This window comes from Geotrypetes seraphini, chromosome 8, assembly GCF_902459505.1.
Source record: "Geotrypetes seraphini chromosome 8, aGeoSer1.1, whole genome shotgun sequence".
Taxonomy (NCBI): Eukaryota; Metazoa; Chordata; class Amphibia; order Gymnophiona; family Dermophiidae; genus Geotrypetes; species Geotrypetes seraphini.
In genome coordinates, this window is record NC_047091.1 from 95,993,747 (window position 1) to 96,018,561 (window position 24,815).

Genomic DNA, 24,815 nt, shown 5'->3' on the forward strand with positions numbered 1-24,815 from the left:
CTTCCAAACCCATGGACTTGCCCAGAGATACGATGGCAGGAACAACAGGTGGTTCTTCAAAGCCTTCAATGTTCCTTTCAGCAACACATTCTGGCCAGATATTTTTCCAGGCAGAGACCAATGTTCTCAAAGACACTCCGTCCATGCTTTCTCAATGATTCTTAGGCAATGGAGGATATTGTAGTGATCCTTCCAGAACTCTCGCAGAGTCAGTTCCATTTCATTTGTAACTTCAAAACATCTCTGGAACATAGCCTTGGTATACAATTTTTTGAAGTTTGAGATCACCTGCTGATCCATTGGCCGTATAAGAGGAGTGGTATTGGGGGGCAAAAATTGATGAAGCTATATTCGCCCACCAAATTATCCTCCATCCCTGGTGGATGTGCAGGAGCATTGTCAAGGACAAGGAGAGCCTAGATCGGGAGGTTTTTCTTCTGCAGATAAGCCTTTACATGAGGAGCAAACTCCTCGTGTATCCACTCAGTGAAGAACTGCCTGATAACCCATGCTTCCACATTCTATCTCCACATAACATTAAGTTTGCTCTCAATGATGTTATTCTTCTTAAAGACCCGTGGGTTTTCTGAATGGTATACAAGGAGAGGTTTGATCTTGCAGTCCCCACTAGCATTACAACACACCAAAAGAGTAAGGCAGTCTTTCATTGGCTTATGTCCAGGTACAGACTTTTCTTCCTTTGAGATGTATGTTCACCTGGGCATCTTTTTCCAAAGGAGGCTAGTTTCATCACAATTGAACACTTGGTTCAAAACTTAGTCCTCAATGATCACAAACTCCTTAAACTCCTTTACAAACTCTTCAGCTGCTTCAAGATTAGAACTGGCTGCCTCCCCATGCATAACAACACTATGGATCCAGTCCTTTTCTTAAAGTTCTCGAACCACCTTCTACTGGCTTTAAACTCCTCCTTTTCATCAGTAGTATCAGGCAGGCCTTTCACTAGATCATCGTGAAGAACTTTGGCTTTCTCACAAATGATTGTCTCTGATATCATCATCAGCAAGCTGTCTCATTAATCCAAAGAGAGAGCAGTTTTTCCATCTCTTTCATGCTTTTTGATCTCCTAGAGGTCAGTGTAGTAAACCCTTTGGCCACATTAGCTGCTTTGATAGCTTCTTTGCTTTTCAAAATTGTACACACAGTTGATTTAGGCATCCCAAACATAGCAGCAAGATCAACCACATGTGTACCACTTTCATGCTTAGCAATAAGCTCTTTCTTTACTTCAATTGTAGCTCTAACAGCTTTCCTCTTGCTTTTATTTTCCGCTGGACACATGGCTAATATGGGTGGCCTGAGGGCTATGCAGGAACAAGATTGGACCTACGTGGCAGAAACAGCAAGATCAGGTGCCCCTGGCAGAGGCAGCAAGATTGGCCCAGTTGCAGAAACAGCAAGATCAGGTCCCCTCGGCAGAGGCAGCAAGATTGGCTCAGTTGCAGAAACAGCAAGATCAGGTCCCCTTGGCAAAGGCAGCAAGATTGGGTCCTCCTGGCAGAGGCAGCAAGATGGAGTCCCCCGTGGCTGAAACAGCAAGATCGGGTCCCCTGTGGCTGAAACAGCAAGATCCGGTCCTCCTGGAAGAAGCAGCAAGATCGGTCCCACATGGCAGAGGCAGCAAGATCCGAGCATACAGGAACTGCAACCATTGCCCAGCCCAAAGCTTTCCTCCCAGGCAGAAACAGGAAGTTGCGTTAGAGGTGAAGCTTTGGGCTGAGCAACGCTTGTTCGAATTCCAAAGCAGCATTCGGATTCCGAGACAAAATTTACTATAAAAAAAGTTCGGATTCCAAAGCGTTCGAGTTTTGGGGCGTTCGGATTCCGAGGTACCACCCTATGTATATTTTTTTGATATACAGTATATGTTTGACACAACAGCTGACATCAATTTTATAAATTTAGCAAGCAGCACATAGGTTTAGCATATTGCTGATTTTGGTTTAATAAGCAGTGCATGAGTCAAGCACATTGCTATATTACCATTTGTACTAGGTAGACAATATTATTAGGATGATTCCTTTTCATCTCAAGGCCTACTCTATTTTCAATAATTCTTTCCTGTTTAGAAGCACTATTTTTCTGGTTTTACCCAATAAATACCCATTTTACATTTTTATTTAATTTTTTTGCAGTGGGGCATTTTATTGGTGTTTCTTGGTTAAAACCTACAATCAGATGACTTTTTTTATGATCCAGATGTAGCAGGTTGAAATCAACTAATTCCCTCAATGACACATTCAATTACTAGCTGAGGAGTAGAAAAAAGCCTCACACTGAGATCAGAACAGTCCATCCTCCCTATCTTCTACAAAGCCTGAATAATCACCCCTTCAACATACCTCAAAGTCTACCACCCTGAATAAGAGAGTCAAATACGTCACAGAGTTGATCTTGCAAACATGCAGTCTATTGAGTTTACCTGCTGCTGGCCCCATGGGGCAATGGGTTGTGGCTGATCAAACCATGGTGGTTTTGTGGGAGGGATCTGTTCATGAGATCCAGGGCCATGAGGTCCTGTCACAGCAGGGTCTGAGACTCCACCAGGGACTGCTTCATACTCTGAAGAACTAGGAATGGGAAGGGAAGCTTTGACTTCATCTATAAAACATCGTAAAGGAAAAACACATTGAATAAGACACTATATTTTTAAAATAAATCCACAAAATTCTTCATCTACAATAAAAGATGTATCACACTAACATATCAATATATCACACACATGTACAAGTAGCATTTCACTTAAAATTCATTGAAAGATTATCTGACTCACAAGTTTGCTTTTCCCACCTTTCTCACATCACCCCAGAATTCTTGTCTTCTCCCTTTTTACTTTTGTAACTCTGCTCCAAGTGTCTTTTTCCTTGCTGCTTAGCCATCCCACTACCTCCTTCTCATAACAAAAGCATGTTTTCTCAGTGCCACTCAATTTTCAAGAGGCATTTATTAGCCCCCAATGTATTCTGAAAACCACAGGCTAAAAAATAGACCCAGCAGATAGTGAGGGTGAGGACATGTCAGTGTTAAATTCTGCTATACTCAATATTACTCTGCTGTATTGCTATGAATTTCTACTGCCAGTGTTGTGTGGTACTGAATGTTACATACTGCTAAATGCTACTGAAGGGAAAAGACAGGGATAAAGTAGGTGTGTTCTGCCCCGAGCAGCCTTATGCTAGTTTTTATGATATAGCTCTAAGATGTATTAATGCTACTCTCATTTCTTAGAATTTTAGTGCTGCAGATATGCCATGTGTGCAATGCATTGTGTGTAATGTAGTTTCTTACATGCTGCAGCCAACCTGCTTATCCTGAACAGCACTGAAGCTCTTAGTAGAGCTGGATATTATACCTGGCTGTGTGGCAGGAACAGGAGCTGGGGGAGGTGCTGGTGGCTGCGTCTCAGGCTCAAGAACTGGAATCTGTATTTGCTGTTGCTGCTGCTGCTGCTGTTGTTGCTGCTGCTGTTGCTGTTGTTGTTGTTGTTGTTGCTGCTGCTGCTGCTGTTGTTGTTGTAGTTGTTGCTGTTGTTGCTGCTGCTGCTGCTGCTGCTGCTGTAGTTGTTGTTGCTGCTGCTGCTGTTGGAGTTGTTGCTGCTGCTGCTGCTTTAAACCACTGGCAAACTCCTCATGCTGTGTTTTCAGAGACTGTATCTGCTGTTGAAACGCCACCTGAATAGGCTGAATGACTGTTGTATACTCAATAATCAGATTGGCCTAGACATAGTGACAGGGACCAAAAGTAGTTTTCTTGTAAACATGCAGGGTATCTAAGACAAACAACTCTTATTTACAAATTTATATATGGCATTAACTTAATAGCCTAAGCAATGTAAAAAAAATAATAAAGTCCATAATATAAAACAATTAAAACCAGATTAAAACATCCTTAAAATATAAACATAAAGTAATAAGCACTCTTCCTCCTTCTAAATCAAGTTTCACAGATTAAAAAATTTTGTACAACTTTAGAGGAGTTTGATACCCAGGCCACAGATTTAGCACACACATTCAGAGAAAAAAAAGGATACCACAACAGTTGCATTACTCATGAATACACAAGAGCTAGAAACATAGGTCATCTCTTCTGACTACATAACAGAAGGACATTAAGAAGAAATTTGTCCACATTTTACATTTTTTACATCTGGCTGGGATCATCAAAAAGGTACTCAAGGAGCACTGGTACCCACTCCAAAGTTTGGATTGTTTCAAAGATCAATCACTGATTATAACTCAAATTAGAGAACAGAACCTCAGGAACAAACTTGTCCCATCTACTCTTCTTGCTCTTGAAATTACACATAAGACCTGGACATTTTAAATTTGTGCAAATGTTGTAAACAAATAGGTGTCACCAACACATTTATTTCTCCAATTAACAATATTAAAGTCAAATTGCACCAATATATCAATTGCACATCAGATTTTGTTGTATATGTTATAGTCTTGTCCATGCAAGCTGTTATAGGAGTATTGGGAATACAACTCAGTTTTAAACAAAGATTGTGTCAGCACAAAACTAAATTAAGAGAATGGATGGAGGCTCCTCTAGCTAATCATTGCAAGAAAAGAATCTATAGTCTTGAAAGCTGGCCTCCCCTTCATAGCCGGATTCATCAACACGAAGAGGTGGTCCAAGAGGCGAAAGTCATTTGTAACCACCAGGTAATTCAAGATAGCTCTCTGGACATCCAGTACCTTCAAGACTTTGTCCTCCTTCTTAGAGTCCGAGGGCTGGAAAGCTGGAAGACAAACTTCCTGGTTGATGTGAAATGTTGAAACCACTTTTGACAAGAGAGAGGGAACTGTCCTCAATTAGACCCCAGCTTCCATGATACATAGGTAAGGGTCTTTGCATGACAAAGCTTGCAGTTCAGAGACAAAGCTCGCAGAAGTGATAGCAATCAGAAACACAATCTTGATAGTCAGGTCCATGAGTGTGGCACCATGCAAAGGCTAAAATGGAGATCTCGAGCGCCCTTCCAACACAAGGTTCAAGTTTCAGGATGAACAGGGCTGGTGAACCGGGGGCCGCAGCCTCAGAGCACTCTTTTAGATTTTGATGATATCAGTATACACCGAGTATCTGGCACCATGGGACCTGAAACAGGAAACTCCAGCCACTTGAACTTTCAGTGAGGGAACTGTCAGCCCCATATCCAGACCTTGAAGAAAAGGCAGTATGACCAACACTGAAGCTGTGGCAGGGTCCAGCTGCTCCTTGCGGCACCAATGCTGGAAGGCATCCCATGTAGTGGCATAAGCTAAAAATGTGGCAGGCTTCTTGGCTCTCAAAAAACCGCCTACCACCAGAACCAAGTAGCCCTTCTGGATCAAAGACAAGTGCTCAAAAGTCATGCCGTGAGACTAAAGCACCCCGGATCTTTTAAGACAATCGGACTTTGAAAGAGGAGTCCCAGGAACGGCTGAAATCTCAGAGGGTGATCAATCTGAAGATGTATCAGATCTGCGTACCATGGGCTTTGGGCCACCAGGATAACCCATCCCCAATGTCTGGCCACTCTTCTCAGAACTCTCCCTACAATGGGCCTGGGAGGAAACACATACAGCACCGTCATCCACTGGCCAAGGCTGGAACAAGTGAAAAAACAAAGAAACTGCAGATAATGTACAAGATGCAGGCGTTGTTTATTAATAGAAAAAAAGCAGTAACATATACAACCTTAAAACCAACCAGGGGACCCGACACAGTCCGTGTTTCGGACAACACGTCTTCCTCAAGGGTCCATGGTGGTTAAGGTATAAGACAAATCGCATAAAAGATATCAAACATTAGCTCAGGGGAGGAATCTGGGTCTCCCTGATATGCGCCACTTTCACAATTTTTTTTAAATCTTAGGCTCCAGATTCCTCCCCATGGTTTTAAGGTTATCTATGTTACTTCTTTTTTTCTATTAATAAAGAACGCCTGCATCTTGTACATTATCTGCAGTTTCTTTGTTTTTTCGCTTGCTGCTTCTTTCACTGCAGACCACGTTGGATTTTTCCTTTTTTTTGTGCTTCTCCAAGGCTGGACCAAAGCATTAATCCCAGTGCTTCTGTGCTTGTATCTGCAGCTGAGGAAATCACACTGAACATAAGAAACGCCTTCACTGGATCAGACCTAGGTCCATCTAGTCCAGCGATCCGCACACGCAGAGGCCCAGTTAGGTGCTCCCTGTTGGAGACCCGGATCTCCCATATCCCTCGATATGATTTGCAAGAAGGTGTGCATCCAACTTGCTTTCCTTGTTGCTCACCGTCACCATGAGGAAGAACACCAGGTTGCCCCAACAATCGACAATGCTCTGAAACACCTGAGGCAAGAGAGACCATTTGCTTGAGTCCACAGTCTGCCTGCTGAGAAAGTCTGTTTGCACATTTTGTATTCCGGCAATGTGCCCCACAGTAATGGCCAGAAGATGAGCCTCCACTCAATGAAAGAGAGCTTTTGCCTCCTCTTCCTTGCTTGGTGACATAAGCCACCAATGTTGTATTGTTGAAAAACACCCTGACCAACAACCAGGGCTGAAACCAAATCAGCGCCAACAAGATGGGAACCATCGCCCCTGCATTGGATGATCCTCTCAATGCGCTCTCCAGCCCAGAAGGCTGGCATCCATTGTCAGTGTGGTCCAGGAGTTGATCTTTAGAGGTGTCCCTGAGGACAGCGAATGAGGAAGAAGCCACCAAGCCATGCTCCAGAGGGCTTCTATTGTCCAGGGCAGCTGAACATGCAGTGCATCCCTTTGCGAAGACCAGCAAGAGAGAAGCAGCCAAATCTATCATGGCCACCATCGAGCCTAGGACCTGAAGATAATTCCAGTGCCAGGAGAGCTGAGATTGTTCCCAAGATTCAGTCTGCATTCCACTGGAAGAAACACCCAGCCTTTCTCTGTGTCGAAATGGACACACAGGCACTCCAGGGATTGGACAGGCTGAAGCTCGCTCTTCTTCAAGCTGACAATACATCCCAGACTTTTAAGGATCATCAAGATGGTCTGCCCTGCATTCTCCACTTTCTTTCGCGAGGAGACTCTGATGAGCCAGTCGTCCAAGTAAGGGTGGACAGCCAACCCAATTTGTGGAGGTGAGCTGCCACGACCACAATTAATGAAGGTCCGAGGGGCTAAAGTCAGACTGAATGGGAAAGCTTTGAATTGAAAGTGTTGTTCCAGGACATGAAAATGAAGGAAGTACCTGTGATCCAGAAATATTAGGATGTGGAGATATGCCTCCGTCAAGTCCAGTGCCACCAGGAACTCCCCCGGTCGAGCTGAAGCAATGACAGAATGGAGAGTCTCCATATGAAGATTAGGTACTTTGAGCACCAAATTGATGTATTTGAGGTCCAGGATGGGCCTCCAATCCTCCGAGCATTTCTCGGGCACAACAAAGTATATTGAGTATGTGCCGGAGCCCAAATCTGTGGCTGGAACCTGCTCAATGGCCTGAATGTCCAGCAAGGAGCCACAAGAAAAAAAAATCCAACCAAATGTCCAGCAACCTTCAGAAGGTCACCTGGACCTGGGCTGCTCTTTCCAATTTACTGACCGGCAAGTCCATGAACCAGGCAAAGAGGAAAGGGTGAACTCAACTTGTAACCATCCTTGACAACTTCCAGAACCAACTGGTCAATTGTGATAGCCTCCCATGCCTCCAGAAAGACATGCAGCCTGCCTCCGATCTTGCATGAGGCAGGATGCCTGGCGTCATTGTGACTTCTTGGGCTGCTCTACTTGAATGAAGGCAGAGCCCTAGGATTTTCTATTCCCTGAAAATCTCTGCCTTGTACTCTGAAAGGATCTCTGGGATGAGAACCCAGAGGAGAAAAGCTGCAAATGGCGGGCTTGCCCTTTAGAGATCCTAGGGCTGCTGTCCGGAAGCAACCTTGGGGGGTGGTCCTGAACACTAGCCATGAGGCCATCCAACCCCTGGCCAAACAGCATATTGTTCCTGAAAGGAAGTCTGCTGAGTGTGGCTTTGGATGTGGAATCCCCAGCCCCACTGTCTGATCCACAGGATTGTACGAGCAGACACAGAATAAGCTAAGACTTTACCCACTACCCGAAGCAGATCATACAAAACATCAGCCATATAGTTCACTCCCACCAGCAACAGCTGGGAAGGGGGATCCAAATGTGTACCACTTGGATCTTGCAATTTAGAGTGCCATGCTTGAGTTACAAATGAGGCTGCCACATTACTGCCAGAGACAAGGCCTCACATTGCATTTTGAGCAACATGTTCAGTCTGCAATCCTGTTGATCCTTAAGCACTACACCCTGTCATTGGGCTTGGTCACCTGAGCCACCAGAGTCCACTTTAGGTATAGCAAACATCTGCTGGAACTCCTAATCCATAGAATATAACTTGGACATTACTTTTGTCACTTCAAGGGAGTCCTCCAGGTTCTCCCAGTGCTCAGAAATCAGGACTTTCTTGTCTGGATGCCACAGAAAGGCAGTAGGCTGAGAGCGGTCCCTGCTCAACAGGGAACTAAGCTGAGGATGATCAATTTTAAGCTTCTTAAGAGACTCAATGAGAAGATCTGTCATTGCAGCAGACCTGAACAACCTGTAAACAGAGGGGTCCTTGCCCTGATTTGCAGCAGCACTCAGACCTTGATACATGTCGTTTAGTATCACATCATCTGTGATCAGGGCTTCACCCTGGGAGAGAGGATAAGCGTCCAGATCAACTTCAGGAAACCCATCCGACCAGCTGTCGGAGTCCGGGGGGGAGGGGGGGGAGACACGAGCCTCCATGGAGAAGCAGAAGCTGAAACACGGGGGAGGCTGCGCAGATAGGTCACTCTCTACCTGACCTGGAAGGCGCGTGAGCACCACTGACATAGGCTTTCAAGAGCAAGTTCACAAAGTCAGGCATAAAGGGCATAAGGGACTGAAAACCCTTTTCACTTAGGGGCCATAAGGGAAGGGAATGGAGAAAGAGGCAGCAGGACCTTTACTAGGTACTGGCAATGCAGTATGGGACTCCGAAAGGGCTAAATTATCCCCTATTCATCCGAACAGTTGTTTGGCAGCATTAATAAGGTAGTCAGAAGCTAAACCTGAGGTTCTCACTTCCCCAGCATGCGCTGTGAAAAATGAGGCACAAGGGTTCTTCTCTTCAGGTGCCCATCTGGCACAAACTTCACATTAATTCATGTCATTAGAGTATGGGGACTCCATCCCTGTTAGTTAAAATAAAAAATGAGACTTTTTGATAAAGTCTGAGAACTTAGAATTCAAATCGGGAAAAATCCAAGATGGCCGCCACCAGGATTTACCACAAATGGCTATAACTCCACTGGAGGACCTTAAAACCCAGCAATTTTAGGATTTCTGGTGTGGGGAAACAAGGCTACAACAAATTATAACCTTAAAAACCACAATTCCCCAACCGAACTGTCCTGTGGGCTGTGACAGCCCTACTCACAGACCAGACGCTGGGAAGATGTGCTGCAGCCTGCCATAGCTCCTCTCAGAGAAGCTGGAATTAGGAGAGGACCTCTTCCACCAGGAAAGCTGCCTCTTCAGCTGCCAGTCGAGCTACAGCCTGCCTGAGCCATAAACCCCCCTGGGACCAGGATCCAAATGCTGCGAAGAGGGAGGAGGTAAGTGCAGCCGACACTTTGTGTGCTCTGAAGAAATGCAATTGGTGCTCGTACAGCCTGTGCTAGCACTCCTGATCAAGTCAAAGAGTGAGCAAACAGCAGGGGAAACTCCTGTACTGCACAGTTAAAGCAGACTGGCTGAACAGGTCCCCACAGTATCCACTTGTCAGCTGCAGACCAAAGTCTGCTCCTCTCACACAGGCTAGGCAGTCACTGGAGCTGAACATGAACACAAAATTCTGTGAAAAAATGCAAAAAAAAATACATAAAAAGCTAAAAAAGACTGAGCAGATCTAATTTGCTTCTGCAGGCTCATGACAGCAGAAAGAAGGGAGGAGAAGGTAATGAAAGCAGTGATCAGTATCTCCTTCAATGGACTCGCTGGAGCAGACACAAGAACCTTAGTTCAGCATATCTTCCCTATTGCGCTGGAAGTAGTTTAATGACGGGGAAACCAGCATTGAGGACAAATTATGCAGTGGGAGACTATCAACTGTGGAACTGACACGAATCATCGGCAAAAGGACAAACTGATTCATGTGAGCAGATGAGTCACAACTGTGAGCTTGCTGCACAACTGGACTGTGGTCATAATGCCATACAGAAGATGGTAAAAGACTTAAGAGCATCGAAAAGTGTGTGCAAAGTAGGTACCTCGGCAGATGACACCCGATTTGAAGGACAGAAAGATGGCATCTTCCCTGATCTGCTGGAAGTATTTGAAGCCAATGAAGACACTTTTTTTTTTCAATCTGGTAACAGGGGATGAAACATGGGTGTATCTTTATGATCCATTAACAAAGAATCAGTCTATGGAATGTGGCCGTACTGTGACCAGGTGATACATTGAAACATTCAAGAAACTTAAGAGAAGTCATTATGAGGAAGAGACCAAACAAGAATCTGGAAGTGAGCCACATTCACCATGACAATGCATGACCACACATCTCTGGCAAAAAATCAGGCGATCAGCAAATTGTACTGGTCAATGGTCATCCATCCACCATACAGCCTGAATCTGGTGCCTTCTGACTTCCACCTGTTCAATCCAATGAAGGCTAGTCTTCAGGGAAAACAATTTGATGACACAGACGAGGTGAAAGTGGTTGTGAAGACGTGGGTATGACAGTGCACATCTGAATTTTTTTCCAAAAGGATTTGAAAGTTGGGTTCAATGATGGCGCAAATGTATCACTTGTGATGGAGACTATGTTGAGTAGTACTTTTGTATAGAGGACAAGTCTACCAACAAGTGCAATTTGAACGACCTACGTCAGTTAATAAAAACATTATGCCCAATTTTGCATTGCTTTCGGTACAGACCTCATTTTATTAGTCTAAACTAGTGTGTCACAAACATTGTGAAACTGTGGCACACTAATCTTGGGGGCCATGACTGGATGGCATCTGGAATGCTTGGACATTGACGTAATGATGTCACGCACATGTGTGATGTCATCACGTCGATGTCCACGCATGCGCAGAGGCCCTCCAGTGTCAGCCCTAAGCTTGCTAACTTTGGGAGCAGAGAGGCTGGGAGAACAGAGACAGAGAGGAAAGGCACCAGTGCTTCTCCTCCTCACCAGCGGACAACCTGAATCTTACCTGTGCCACGGAACACAGTTTGCGATATATTGGTCTAAAAGTAAGTGAAATAGGACAAGCCAAAGACTTATTAATACCCCCTCATATTAACTGACTCATATTTAATATGATTTGCCCAGTGCAGGTGGTATAGTTGCCTGCAAACAAGTTGAGCTAAATTATAATTTTTTGTGGAAGTCTGGATATTTTGCAGCTAGTATCACCTTTTATTTTGATAAATTTGAATAAAGCAACATTCAAGCCTTTTTTTTTTTTAGCTATCAAACTGCTTCTTTTTATCTGAACATATCTTGCAGTTGGTGATAGCCTCTCCTTTTGTTGTGACTGTGTAAAATCTTAGACAATATCACTTGGAAGGAAAAGCTTTTTAAAGTCAGAGGTGGACATGTATTAAAGATTAAAAGTACTTTTAATAATCAGGATGACAAAACTTTTTTAAAAGTCTAGCAAACATCTGAGGCAAGCTGAATAAAGATTTTAATTAATTAGAGATAGTTAGATTCTCATCACATTAAACTCTACAAAGTTCTAAACTGTAAATTAATAAAGCATACCCAGAACAAGCAAAGGTTGATCACATCAACCAAATACAGTCGACTCCGCTTAAGTTCAAGCCCTCCAGACCAGACCGCGACGTGCACTTAAACGGAGTGTGCGCTTAATTGGAGTACCACTTTTTAGTCATGAAACAGTACGCTGTAGTCAAATGCAATAAAACATTTATTCAGCAAAAAACACACAATTTAACACAGTTCAGTTTTAGAAACAACACTGTTCCATCTAATGCAAAACACTGTAAACCTTTTTTAAACCAACATTTTACTGATATAATCAAGTCATTGTTTTCTGCATGCAGATGCACAATTCAGGCTGTACTGATGCTGTAAAACTGTCCATAGTCGTGACATCCATTTTTCTCCAGATAACAAAGCAGTGTGTGTAGGGACTTCAGCGCGTCCGAGAAGGAAACAATCTCTGCAGGTGTTTCATTAGTCATGATGACTGCAGCAGTATCTCCATCTTCATCAGACTCTTGGTTGTCTGCAGTGTCCTCTATGACTGTACAGATATCAGAATTAGTGTTGTCAGATGATGTGGGCACATCGTTGTCAACAGCAACATACAGCTCAAACTCTTGTGGCGAGAGTCCAACTGGGAGTTCAATGGACAATGTATCAGTTCATTTGTCTCATCCGATGCATGAACGAAGCTCGCCCATCAATAGCAATTTGAAATCGTTGACGAGACTTGACTCCACACCTACCATACTATGTGAAGAGAGTCAAGCACCGTCATTTTTCTCGCGTGCTCAGCAGCTCGTGAGCTGGATTCTGTACTTGCATCAATCAATGCAATCACATATCTTAAGACGAGCAACCTGTAATGACGTTTGAAGTTGGCAATTATCCACTGATCCATCAGTTGGATCAAAGATGTCATGTTTGGTGGCAGAAACACGAGTTTGATGTTGGTTAGCCTTACATCATTGCTGTGTGCTGCACAGTTATCACACAGCATTACAATGTGCCTCCTACGCCTGCTCATCAGATTGTCAAGCTTCTGCAACCATTCAATCCACAGTGTAGGTGTCATTCATGTGCTTTTGTTGCTTTCATATTCAACAGGCAGGCGTTTAATGTTTTTGAAGCACCGAGGATTTCGATTCTTCCCAATCACCACTGGCTTCAGCTTTTCACTACCGTCCATATTGTAACTGACCAGCAATCTCAAGTGTTCCTTTGGCACCTTGAAGCCAACAGTTTTGCTGTGTTTGAAAGCCAATGTTCCAACAGGGATGGCACGCCAGTAAAGGCCTGTCTCAGCGGCACTGAAAACATTGCATGGTTCATATCCACCAATGACTGATGACAACATTTCCATGACCCATCTTTCTGCACCAAACTCATCCACGTCTTGTTTTTCACCATGCTGCTTCTTAAATTGTATGCCATTATGAACTTTCCACCTCTCTAGCCATCCGTTTGTTGCTTTGAAGTCTTCTACGCCCGGTTCTTCGGATAGCTGTGTTGCTTTCTCTATCAGCAGAGGCCCACTGATTGGAAGTTGACGACTTCTAGCTTCAGCAAACCATCGCAGCAACACCTGCTCAACGTCTCCAGCCTTCCCAATTCTTTTCCATTTCCTGGTAGGATTGCTGTTGTTTTGCCAGTCTTTCAATATGGCTTGCTTTTTTTTGTGAATCCGAGAAATCTGGCTAGGATGAACGTTATAATGTTTTGCAATAAAGACCTGACTCTCCCGTTGATCAAGTCTCTTTAAGACATCGACACTTTCAGCCAAAGACAATGACTTTTGACCAGCATGTTAGACACGTTCAGCCAAAGACAAAGATTTTTCTCCATGCAACGCCATGGTGCAGTTCCGAAAGTTTGAACATCTGGCCAGGCTTGGACTGCTGATCTGAAACACGTGGCTCATCCACATGAGAACGTGATTGCTTTTAACCAGAGTGAACATAATGTGAACGAATAGAAGTGGGACCTATAACATCAGTGCGCATAAGCGGATTGTGTGCTTATAAGAATTGCAATTATCCGGAGTTCAAGTCCATTGACTTTAATGTAAAAAACACCCGGGACCATGGTGGTAGGCTACGAATAACTGAAGCGTGCGCTTAACCGACGTGCACTTAGCTGGAGTCAACTGTATCTGTTTCAGCATAAAAGTTATATTATTATTACAGACAGGCACTGAAATGAGCAGGGAGAAAGGTGAAGGGACTAGATGTGTATGCTTGACAATAGGCTCTCAGCTATATTTTTTCCTTTCACTGATGTCCTTCCATGATGCTTTCCCATATTTAAATTATGTTGTAAATATATACATTAAACTCTAGGATCTTCCTTTTACTTTCCTCCATAGTATAAGATTTCTTCAGACTGTTCACACAGACCAATATGGAGTGACGTCAATCAGGACTTCATATGATTTCTTCATATAAGGAGAAACATGAGGAATAAGGCTATGCCTAATTGCCCTTTGTGCTGTTTGACAGACTTCTATGCAGACAGTAGCTGAAGCTCGACAAGGCCTGGCACATAGCTGCATTTGTGGACAGGATCCCACACTAAAAGCTTTACATAAGGATTGTAACAAATATTTATCAAAGCTGCTCTTCAAAAACAAAACACTTCGATGTCATTTAGGATAACCCCACAAACATTTCACTTTAATACTACAGAGGTATATGCTTCTGATCTTTTGAAAGTAACTTTATAGACCTGTCTAATGACTTATACTGTTTGATAGAGGATCCTCCCTATTCAGACTTTACCCTATCACTCTGATTTCAATGGTGAGCAGTCATCCATATACATGCTTGCTTATGTTGGCGATGTTTCATTTCACAAGAAGTGCCAAGACCACTGGTGTTCTACTGAAGAAAACTAGTGCATAGTCAAAGAACAGCATCAACAGGAGCTCTTTATGAGGTTGCATCTTTTACCTAGCCACATATAGCCCCTGTAATTAAGTTTAAAAAGAAATCCCATGAACACATTAAATAAAACTGAGAAGGAAAGACTTCTCAATAGTACCCAGTACCCACCTGATACTGTCCCAAACCAAGGTCTGGACTCTGTAATTGCTGAATAATGGACTCATCAAAATAACCATTCTTTTCCCAGAGCTGAAGAAGCTGTAAGTACATAGGAAATATTAGAAGGCAAATGATTATGAGCAACCAAATAATACAACTATCTCTACTTTAAGAACAATCTTGGATAGACCCCAGATCATCACTGACTGGTATATATCATTGTATGATCCGCGAAAAGTTTCAGAAATACTGTAGCAAGAAAGGGAACCCCAAATCCAATGACTCCATTCAGTTCATGATGCTAATCCTGTCCTTGCTTGAATCATTCTTGATACCTCATCTGAGAGCATTTTGAGGAAGGGATCTACGTGGTCTTAAAAGTGTGTCCATTGTGTCTAAGCTATAGGCCCAATTAATGAAATAAGACCTACAATATTAAACTTTAAAACATTTGTAGTATAATTTGATATACTGCTAACCATGTATATATCTAAGCATTTTACAATTAATCTGTTGAAAAAATCAATGCTGTAATACAGAGGAGACAGTAAAGCACTGGGATGGGATGGGAGGGTATTGGTTCAATTTGGTGATCCCAGGTTCAGTGATCTGATTTGCCAAATAGGATAGCAGGGAAAAATTTGGACTTATCTGCCAAATGTTCTTTTCTCAAGTCCAACCAGGCCGGTCTAGAAGGAATGGGTTAAGTCTGCCAGCAAATAGAGAGAAACAAAAATGACAAGTCTCCCCTGACCCGAAAGCAGGATGAAGGGCAGAGGCAGCCGAACCAAAACAACCTACTGCTAATTATTAGTATAAATGGGAGACCCTCAGTCTCACAGCTTGCAATGGGAACAAGTCCCTAAAGCACCAGCTGTCACAATTGTACACCCAGAAGGGCATTTATTACCTGTGAAAGATCCCTGGGTTTCCCATATAAATTGAACTAGTGCACAAGTGTGCTAAAAGTAAAAAGTGAAATAATAATGAATAATCACTAAATATACAGTGAAATGGTTTAGCTGTCTCTGTCCCCCATCCAATGGTCAAATAGCGTCCAAAATCAACCGGGCTGGCTCGAACACGAGCAAATCAAAAAGACTGAAAAAGTACTTAGCTTCTCCGTGAAGGTCCGGAGTGCAGGGTAACCAGCTTGACATGAACCCGTCCAACGGGGCTCCGTTTCGAGGGGGAAAGACACCCCTTCCTCAGGAACCAGCTGTGAGTCGAACTGTGCTCTCAGGTGCCAGCCAAAGGATGAAAAGTCCGGAATGAAAATGGCGCTAACCAGAGGAGAACGCCTTCGCGCATTTAACTGCAGAACTCTGACGTAGAAATGTGAACAAATCACGTGATGGAAACTGGGAAAATTTGTAAACACCCCGGAAGGAAAACACTTGCAGAAAAATAACATGAAAAATAGCCTTGGAAGTGTCATTCAAATGGCATAATGTCATTCCATAAATTCATTGAGGTCTGATGGTTGTAAAGATTGGAGCGCAAAGATCCAATATTGTTCCCTACATTGTAAGTAGACCAACCTTGCATAGCTTACTCTCGGACTAAGAATGTGGCAGACTGTGTAGTTCGTTCTAAATTTTCATCAGAGATTATGAGCTCTAGTTACAATGGATATCATAAAAAGTGTAACAACACATGCGACATCTGCAAAAACACGATTGAATGCAATGAGTGGGTTCATCCACGTACTCATAAATCATATGCTCTTAAATTCATTACTCACTGTAAATCGTTATGGGTTTTATACGTTATAACCTGCCCGTGTCATCTTTTATACGTGGGGCACATACAAAGGACTATAAGAACTCGCTTTGAACATAGGAGTAGGATTAATACTCAATCTATGAGCTCTCCCATGGTTCCTCATTGCATTCAATACCATCATTCTTTTGCAGACCTACATTGGGGTATCACAGAGCAAGTTCCCGAGAATTTTGAAGGAGACAAACTGATCTACTTACAACGTAGGGAACAATATAGGATCTTTGAGCTCCAATCTTTACAACCATCAGGCCTCAATGAATTTATCGAATGGCATTGTACCATTTGAATGACACTTCCAAGGCCATTTTTCATGTTATTTTTCTGCAAGTGTTTTCCTTCCAGGGTGTTTTCAAATTTTCCCGGTTTCCATCATGTGATTTGTTCATGTTTCTACGTCAGAAGTTCTGCAGTTAAATGCGCGGAGGCATTCTCCTCTGGTTAGCGCCATTTTCATTCTGGACTTTTTATCCTTTGGCTGGCACCTGACAGCACAGTTCAACTCACAGCTGGTTCCTGAGGAAGAGGGGTCTATTCCCCTCGAAACAGAGCCCCGTTGGATGGGTTCATGTCAAGCTGGTTACCCTGCACTCCGGACCTTCACAGAGAAGCTAAGTACTTTTTCAGTCTTTTTGATTTGCTCGTGTTCGAGCCAGCCCGGTTGACTTTGGACGCCATTTGATCCTCGGATGGGGGACAGAGACAGCTGAACCATTTCACTGTATATTTAGTGATTATTTCACTTTTCACTTTTAGCACACTTGTGCACTAGTTCAATTTATATGGGAAACCCAGGGATGTTTCACAGGTAATAAATACCCTTCTGGGTGTACGATTGTGACAGCTGGTGCTTTAGGGACTTGTTCCCATTGCAAGCTGTGAGACTGGGGGGTCTCCCATTTACACTAATAATTAGCAGCAGGTTGTTTTGGTTCGGCTGCCTCTGCCCTTCACCCTGCTTTCGGGTCAGGGGAGACGTGTCGTTTTTGCTTACTTGCAGTACTCCCCTTTTGGGTTTTTGTATTGTTCATAGCAAATAGAGGGAGACAGAAACTAATGAGCTGTGAGCTCTTTCCTACAAGAGTTCTCAGGTAGCCACAGTTATATAGTATTCCAGTATCAAAGCAGTGCTTCTAGAGGAGGGAATGAAGAAATTTACCTCTTTCCCTTAATCCCCTCCAGACACATAAACTACTTATTTTTTTTTCTATATTAAGCAGATTTTATATACTTCTTAAATACACACGATGCCACTAGGCAGTTTACAAATTAAAAGTAAGTAAATCAGAAAGGAAGCACATTAATAAGAGGAAGAAATGGGAGGAAGTGACTTCACTCTACCGAATGGCAGGGTAAATTGTGAGCTCAGTAGGGGCTTGTTGTCATGAGCGATTAAATAGCTTCCTGCGAGCGGAATTACTCCCGATTGATGGTGCTTTGTTGGCTGGAAAAGTTCCGTTTTAGTGAAACAGTGAGTAGTAAAAGGACGGTGAAAGGACCGATGTCGCCTGTTGTGAAAGCCAAGATGGCACAGTCTCCGGGACAATCTCTGCAGTCGCAGGTTTCTGCCATAACCGATGAGAGTGCTTCTGCACTGAAAGCGACGCTGGAAGTTTGGTTCCAAGATCTAAAAGCCGAAATGAAAGGGGTCCGGGAAGATGTTAAAACAGCGATGGAACTTCAGGCTGAAGTCGGGGAGTTAGGAGGTCGGGTCGAGGCCTCAGAGCAACATGTTTCCGGATTGGAGAAGACGGTGGAGGAAACTAAGACTGTGATGGCGCAGCAGGTGAAAGAGCTGGCAGATCTACAGGCTCAAATTGAGGATCTGGAAAACAGGTCCCACAGAAGTAATCTGCGCTTTAAAGGAATACCGGAGGATGAGCGGCATAAGGATTGCAAAGCAGTGGTGCAAGACTTTTGTAGTCAACTGTTGGGACCCGATGAGCCGATGGACTCTGCGGCTATTATTCTTTTGAGGGCCCATCGGGGATTGGGAGTGGGCCGACTGGGCTCACCGAAAGTGCAATTACCTGTTTTGGGGACTATATGGTCAAGGAAAAAATACTCTAAACTGCCCGGAGACGATCGCAATTTCAATGGCATGGGATTACAGTGGGAGTATTTCAAGATTTGGCTTTATCCACACTGCAGAAGCGTCAGACTTTCAAGGATGTAACTCAAGTGTTGCGCGCAGAGGGGCATCACTATCGGTGGTTGTTCCCGTTTGGTATATGGATGACCATTAATGGCAAGTCACGCAGGGTGGATACCATGGGTGATGTTTGGCTGGCTTTGAAAGACCTGGGTTGTAATAACTTGCCCACAGTACCAGCGGTGGCGACCCCCACGAAGGGGGGAAGATCAGTGGAGCCCAGGCGTACTGTCACCCGCTCTACTAAAAAGCTGACCCCGATGGAGACCTGAGTGTTTGGTGGCACAATGGAGGGACTGCCTTTGCTTATCTGGAATAGGGGCTTGAGAGGTTTCAACTCCTTTTTGTGAACTTTTGAGTTACAGGACTTGGTTGTGCAGTATATGGAGAGCGAGGAGGTGGATTGAGGGGTATGGCTCCCTGGGCTGTCTCGAGGTGATATGTGGGAAGTGTGTATGAAGTTAGGGGGCCTGTGTGGTTGTGTGGAATGCATGGTGCAGGTGGAGACATTTGGGAGGGGGTTATTAAAAGTATGGATGTATAGCATGAGGTTTAAGTGGGGTTGGGCTGTATGAGTGATGTGTGGGGGTTGGTGGGCCGGGTGTCATGGTATTATTATTGTATGAGAGATGCTAACATATATATTGTTGGATGTGAGTGGTTGGGAAGTGTGGGGAGTCAGATGCCTTTTGGTGGAGACTTCATCTTTTCTCATTAGCTGGTCTGGAACATACTAGATCAACATGTGTGGGGGGAAGGGGGGTAATGGGGAAAACAGTGGATTCTGGATTGGGAACACAGGGGACAGGGGCGGGTCGAGATTTACTGAGGATTAGGTCAAGGAATGTTAATGGTTTGAACAATCCAGGGAAGAGGGTTCACAGGGAACTGAAGAGAATGCATTGGAACATATGCATGTTACAGGAGACTCATTTGAGGCCTAGAGATGAAGCTTTATTGCAGAATCCTGCATTTGAACATGTTTGGACACATCAGGGACAGAATACTACTTAAAAAAAGGGTGGGATTGCGATCTTGGTGAAACGGGGACTGGGATTGGTAATAGATCAGGTATATAGGGATCCTCATGGGAGATGTTTAGCTTTGAGAGGGAAACTACAAGGGCAACTGGTGACAATAGTGAACATCTATGGTCCCAATGTGGATCAGGCTGAGTTTTATCGTCAATTACAGACTGAGTTGTTGCAGTTTATTCAGGGGGTGGTGTTTATAGGAGGGAGGGGATTTTAATGTAATACCAGACGGGAGACTGGACCATTCCAAGGGAGATAGGGGTTCTCACCGGGGGAATACCCGCACTTTTCAGGCATTCATACATACCTTGGGGTTGGTGGATTGCTGGCGCCTTCTGCATGGGACTCAGCGAAATTATACTCATTATTCTAGTGCTCAACATACTTATACTCAAATAGATGGGCTCTGGGTTCATAGGAATCAATGGGGTAAGATAAGGGAAATTGGGGTTATTCAAGTCTTGGACCATGCCCCAATATCGGTGGATTGTGCAGGTGTGGTGTCGGGGGGTGGTACTCATTATTGAAGACTTAATGACTCGCTGCTTACCGCACCCAAGGTGGTGGCAGAGGTCCTTCAAAGTATAGATAACTATTTGGAGTTTAATGACACGGGGGAGGTGTCCGATGGGATCCTATGGGATGTGTTGAAAACAGTGTTGCCGGGAGTTTTTATAAAATGGGGAGCCAGATTTAAGCATCGTAAAGCTCGAGTTCAGTTATGTTTGCGTGAACGTCTGCTCTCTCTTGACCTGGATCATAAGCGATCCCAGGATCCTCAGATGTTGGCACAATTGCATAAGGTGCGGGGAGAGTTGAATCAGCTCCAGATGGAAGAGTATAACCACGTGCGCGAATGGTTTCAGTCTAACCTATATGAGCATAGTCATAAGTGTAGTGCCCAGTTGGCGCGCTATATTAAAATAAAGCAGGCAAAAGCTTCCATTGCAATTATACGAGATAGGAGGGAGGTCCTGCAGGTCACGGATGCGGATATTGGTAAATCCTTTCTGGATTACTATCGTCGCCTCTACAGCGATGGAGGGGATGGGGGAGCTGGGGAGGTGACTAGTTTCTTAGACAAAGTATGTTTGCTGGTCCAGTCTCCAGAAGACCAAGCACAGCTTAATGAACTGGTCACGTTGGGGGAGGTTTTGGGTGTCATTAGGGGAGCCAACTTCGGGAAATCACCTGGACTGGACAGTTATACGAGCCGATTTTATAAGAAGTTTGGGGAACAGGTGGGTCCATTGCTGGCATACACAGTGAATGGGGCTCAGCAGGGGGGTCTCTTACCCGGTACAATGGGAGAGGCAGGTATTGCGATTCTTTTGAAGCCTAGGAGAGACCCGTTAAATTGCAGATCTTATAGATCTATTTCCCTGTTGAATGTCGATGCAAAAATTATTGATAAGGTTTTGGCTTTACATTTGGGAAAGTTACTCCCTAGTGTAATCCATATGGATCAATCTGGGTTTATTCAGTGGAGGCAGGTGGGTGATACTATTTGGCATACTTTGCATTTGATGTGGAAAGTAAAGCAGGGACAGGACCCCGCGGTTTTGATGGCGATCGATGCGGAGAAAGCCTTCGACTGGGTATCTTGGGAAATTTTGTGGGTGGTGATGGAGAAAATGGGAATGGGGGGGCCGTTTTGTGAGTGGGTCTGAACATTATATCATGCACCTACAGCATTTCTTCGGATCAATCAAGCGAACACTGATTTTTTTTTCCAATAGTGCGAGGCACTAGGTAGGGATGTCCATTATCCCCCTTGCTCTTTGCACTATCCATAGAACCATTAGCGCTTATGATATGGCATCATCCGCATTTGAAGGGGATTTCGGTAGCAGGGATGGAACATCATATAGCTCAGTGGTTCCCAATCCTGTCCTGGAGGACCACCAGCCAGTTGGGTTTTTGGGATAGCCCTAATGAATATGCATGAGAGAGATATGCATATAATGGAGTTGATAGGTATGCAAATCTGCTCCATGCATATTCATTAGGGCTATCCCAAAAAACTGACTGGCTGGTGGTCCTCCAGGACAGGGTTGGGAACCACTGGTATAGCTCTCTTTGCTGATGAAATCCTCCTGTATTTAGTAGATCCGGAAAGTACAGTACCTTCAATTGTTGCATATTTTTGAGGAGTATGCAGTGTTCTCCCTAGGGCCATTTCGCCGGGCAGTCCGCCCAGGTAATTTAGATGACCGTCCGGCTATCATCCGCTCTGAATTCTGCTGCTGCCGCCGGTGCTGCTCAACACCAAAAACAAAAAAAAACCGGCTTGGAGATTTCAGGCCATAGCGAACTTATGCTCCGGGGCTTTAACATGTGCATGTCGGCTTCCCTTCTCTTTCCTCCAAAACCTGAACTTATGTCCGGGGGGGGGGGGGGGGTGGAAGAGAAGGAAGACGGCACGCACATGTTAGAGCCCCAAAGCATGCGTTCGCTACGGGCAAAGGCGGTAGAAAGGTCAGTGAAGCTTACAATTTGCTCTTCTTGCTGCCGAGTCCTGCCTACTTTCCGTTTCCGTGAAGGCAGGACCCGGCAGTATTTCCCCAATAGATCAATCGCGATCTTGAGCCGATCAGCCTTCCTCTCCTCGACGGCAGAATTGACATCGGGGAGAGGAATGCTGGTTGCCCCGAAGCAGGGAGAGCTTGGGGTGGCAGCTTTGGGGCCTGTTATCCGATGGCGGCAGTTTGGGGGTCTGTTCCCTGATGGCAGTGGCAGTGGCTTGGAGGAGGGCAGGAAGAAAGAAAGAGGGCAGGCAGGGAGACAGAAGGAAAGAAGAGAAATAGAAAAAAGAAAGGGGGCATGAAGAGAGAAAGAAAAAAAAGGGAGGCAGGGAGAAAGAAAGAGTAGGGAGAGGAAGAAAAAGTTGGGGGAGGGAATGAGGTCTGGAGGAGAGGAAGCATACAGGCTGAAAGAAGGGAAGAAAGATTGGATGCACAGTCAGAAGAAGAAAGTGCAACCAGAGACTCATGAAATCACCAGACAACAAGGTAGGAAAAATGATTTTATTTAAATTTAGTGATCAAAATGTGTCTGAATTTATATCTGCAGTCTATATTTTACACTATGGTCCCCTTTTACTAAACCGCAATAAAGGTTTTTAGCGCAGGGAGCCTATGAGCGTCAAGAGCAGCGCTGGGCATTCAGCGCTGCTCCCTGCGCTAAAAACTGCTATCGTGGTTTAGTAAAAAGGGAGGGGGTATATTTGCCTATTTTTGTATGGTTGTTACTGAGGTGACAGTGCATAGAGTCATCTGCTTTGACCTCTTTGAAAAAACCCCGAAATAGGAATGATAATTAATATTTTCTAAGCGTACAGTGTACTTTGTGGGTTTTTAAAAAAATTTTATTGTTGGTAGAACATTTTGACTTGGTCATTTTAAAAGTAGCTCGCAAGCCCAAAAAGTGTGGGCACCCCTGCTCTAGAACATTGCTCCTTAGTTTTAGCAAGTGGTGCAGTGAGGGGCCAGCACTTTACATCTTATCACCTCATTCTTTTTTTTTCTCCTCATGTACAGCACGGTTCTTTATTCTAAGCAGCTCTGGCACTAACAGTACTACGGGCGCCTTATGCTACTTTCACTACCACTTGCAGTCAAGTTTGGCATTTTATCATGGTTTTGGTTTTTTATTTAGTTTTTCACCAGTATTTTCATTTATTTATTAAAGCAGCCTTTTTTAACAGCCTAATGCCCGTCCCCTATCAGTGTGCATCCAATCCACTGCCGACACTTTTTTGGCGCCTCTTTCAACACATCAAATATCATAGCCCCACTGTCGCGTTTTCACATTTATTCTGCATACGAGTTTATCTCATCAATGCAGAGACCTTTTCGGTAAGTCCATTTTACTCTCCCTTTTTTACTTTCCCGAGTGCTGTGGTTTTATTCTTTGGTTTTAATAGAAGCTCATTTGAACAATAATTTAGATCTTTCCCAGGTTTCACTTTTCATCTACCCAGTTGGCTTGTCTTTGAGCTACTATCGGCTTATGTTTTCAAGATACACTGTATTATCAGCTGTTTATTTCCCATACATTTACTTTTGCCCTGTTTAGGTCTATACAGTCTAGGCATACTGTTTGTAACCAGCCATCATTTTAAGTATGTATATGTCCTATTTTAGTGGGGGGTTAAGTTCTTTTAGCATGTTATTTCATTAATTCTGAGTTCGGTGTTACAATATATTGTTCTTGGTTTTTAGTTTACACATTATTTATTCTTTTCTATGACATGTTCGCATCGCAATTTTACTCAAAAGATTAAATAGGTATCCATATTTCCATTCAAGTTTCATCACGGTGCTCTGGTTTTGGTTCCAGTATTTGTCACTTCCGTCCACAAGGTCTGGCTATCTGTTACTGTCTCATATTTTAAAGACTCACTCGTTATAATTAGCGGTGATCCACACATCTCTTCATAATGGACATGTCCAATTTTAGCATTTGGATCTTAGTACTATGGGTTTGGTCTTTTCTGGTTTCCTTTCTATAGTCTGCTTTTCGTCTGGAGTCTTTAAAGTTTAGAATTACATTTTATGACATATTTTTGTGGTTATAATTGTATGACATGTCTAAATCGGTCAATTTATCCATTCTTTTAATTATTTTTTGTCCCCTCATACAGTGGCAGACCGCCCCGGGTGCCAGCCCTAGGGGGGTACACAGCCGGCTGGATCCAGAACCTTCCAAGCTGCTCTAAATGGCACCTGCACCACAGCGCGGCTGCCGTACTTATTCCGAAGCAGAGTCGGCAGCCACACTGAAGTGCAGGAAGGTCCCGCAATGACTGCATTTGCCGCCTCTGCCTCCGGAAGACGCAAGTTAAGTCGGAAGGGGTGGACCGGCAGCTGCAGTCCTTGCGGAACCTTGCCGCAACTCCATGCATCTGCCAGCCCACCCCCTCCAACGTCACTTACATCTTCCACAGGCAGAGGTAACAGAAGCAGTCATCATGGGACCTTGCTGGTTTGGAGGGAGAGAGGAGCATAGAAGGGTGGTGGAGGGAGAAAAAGGGGGTCAG

At 44.1% G+C, this 24,815-nt stretch overlaps 1 protein-coding gene across 7 annotated transcripts in view; it reads right to left on the reverse strand.

Moving 5' to 3' along the window:
• Window positions 1-24,815, reverse strand: part of CHERP (calcium homeostasis endoplasmic reticulum protein) — a 155,827-nt gene that overhangs the window by 51,215 nt on the left and 79,797 nt on the right. For all 7 annotated transcript variants that reach the window (XM_033955331.1, XM_033955330.1, XM_033955329.1 and 4 more), the window contains 3 exons: window positions 14,816-14,905; window positions 3,374-3,737; window positions 2,444-2,622 (listed from right to left, as the gene is read on the reverse strand). In XM_033955331.1, the coding sequence (XP_033811222.1) occupies window positions 2,444-2,622; window positions 3,374-3,737; window positions 14,816-14,905 (633 nt within the window). The remainder of the gene's footprint in view (window positions 1-2,443; window positions 2,623-3,373; window positions 3,738-14,815; window positions 14,906-24,815) is intronic.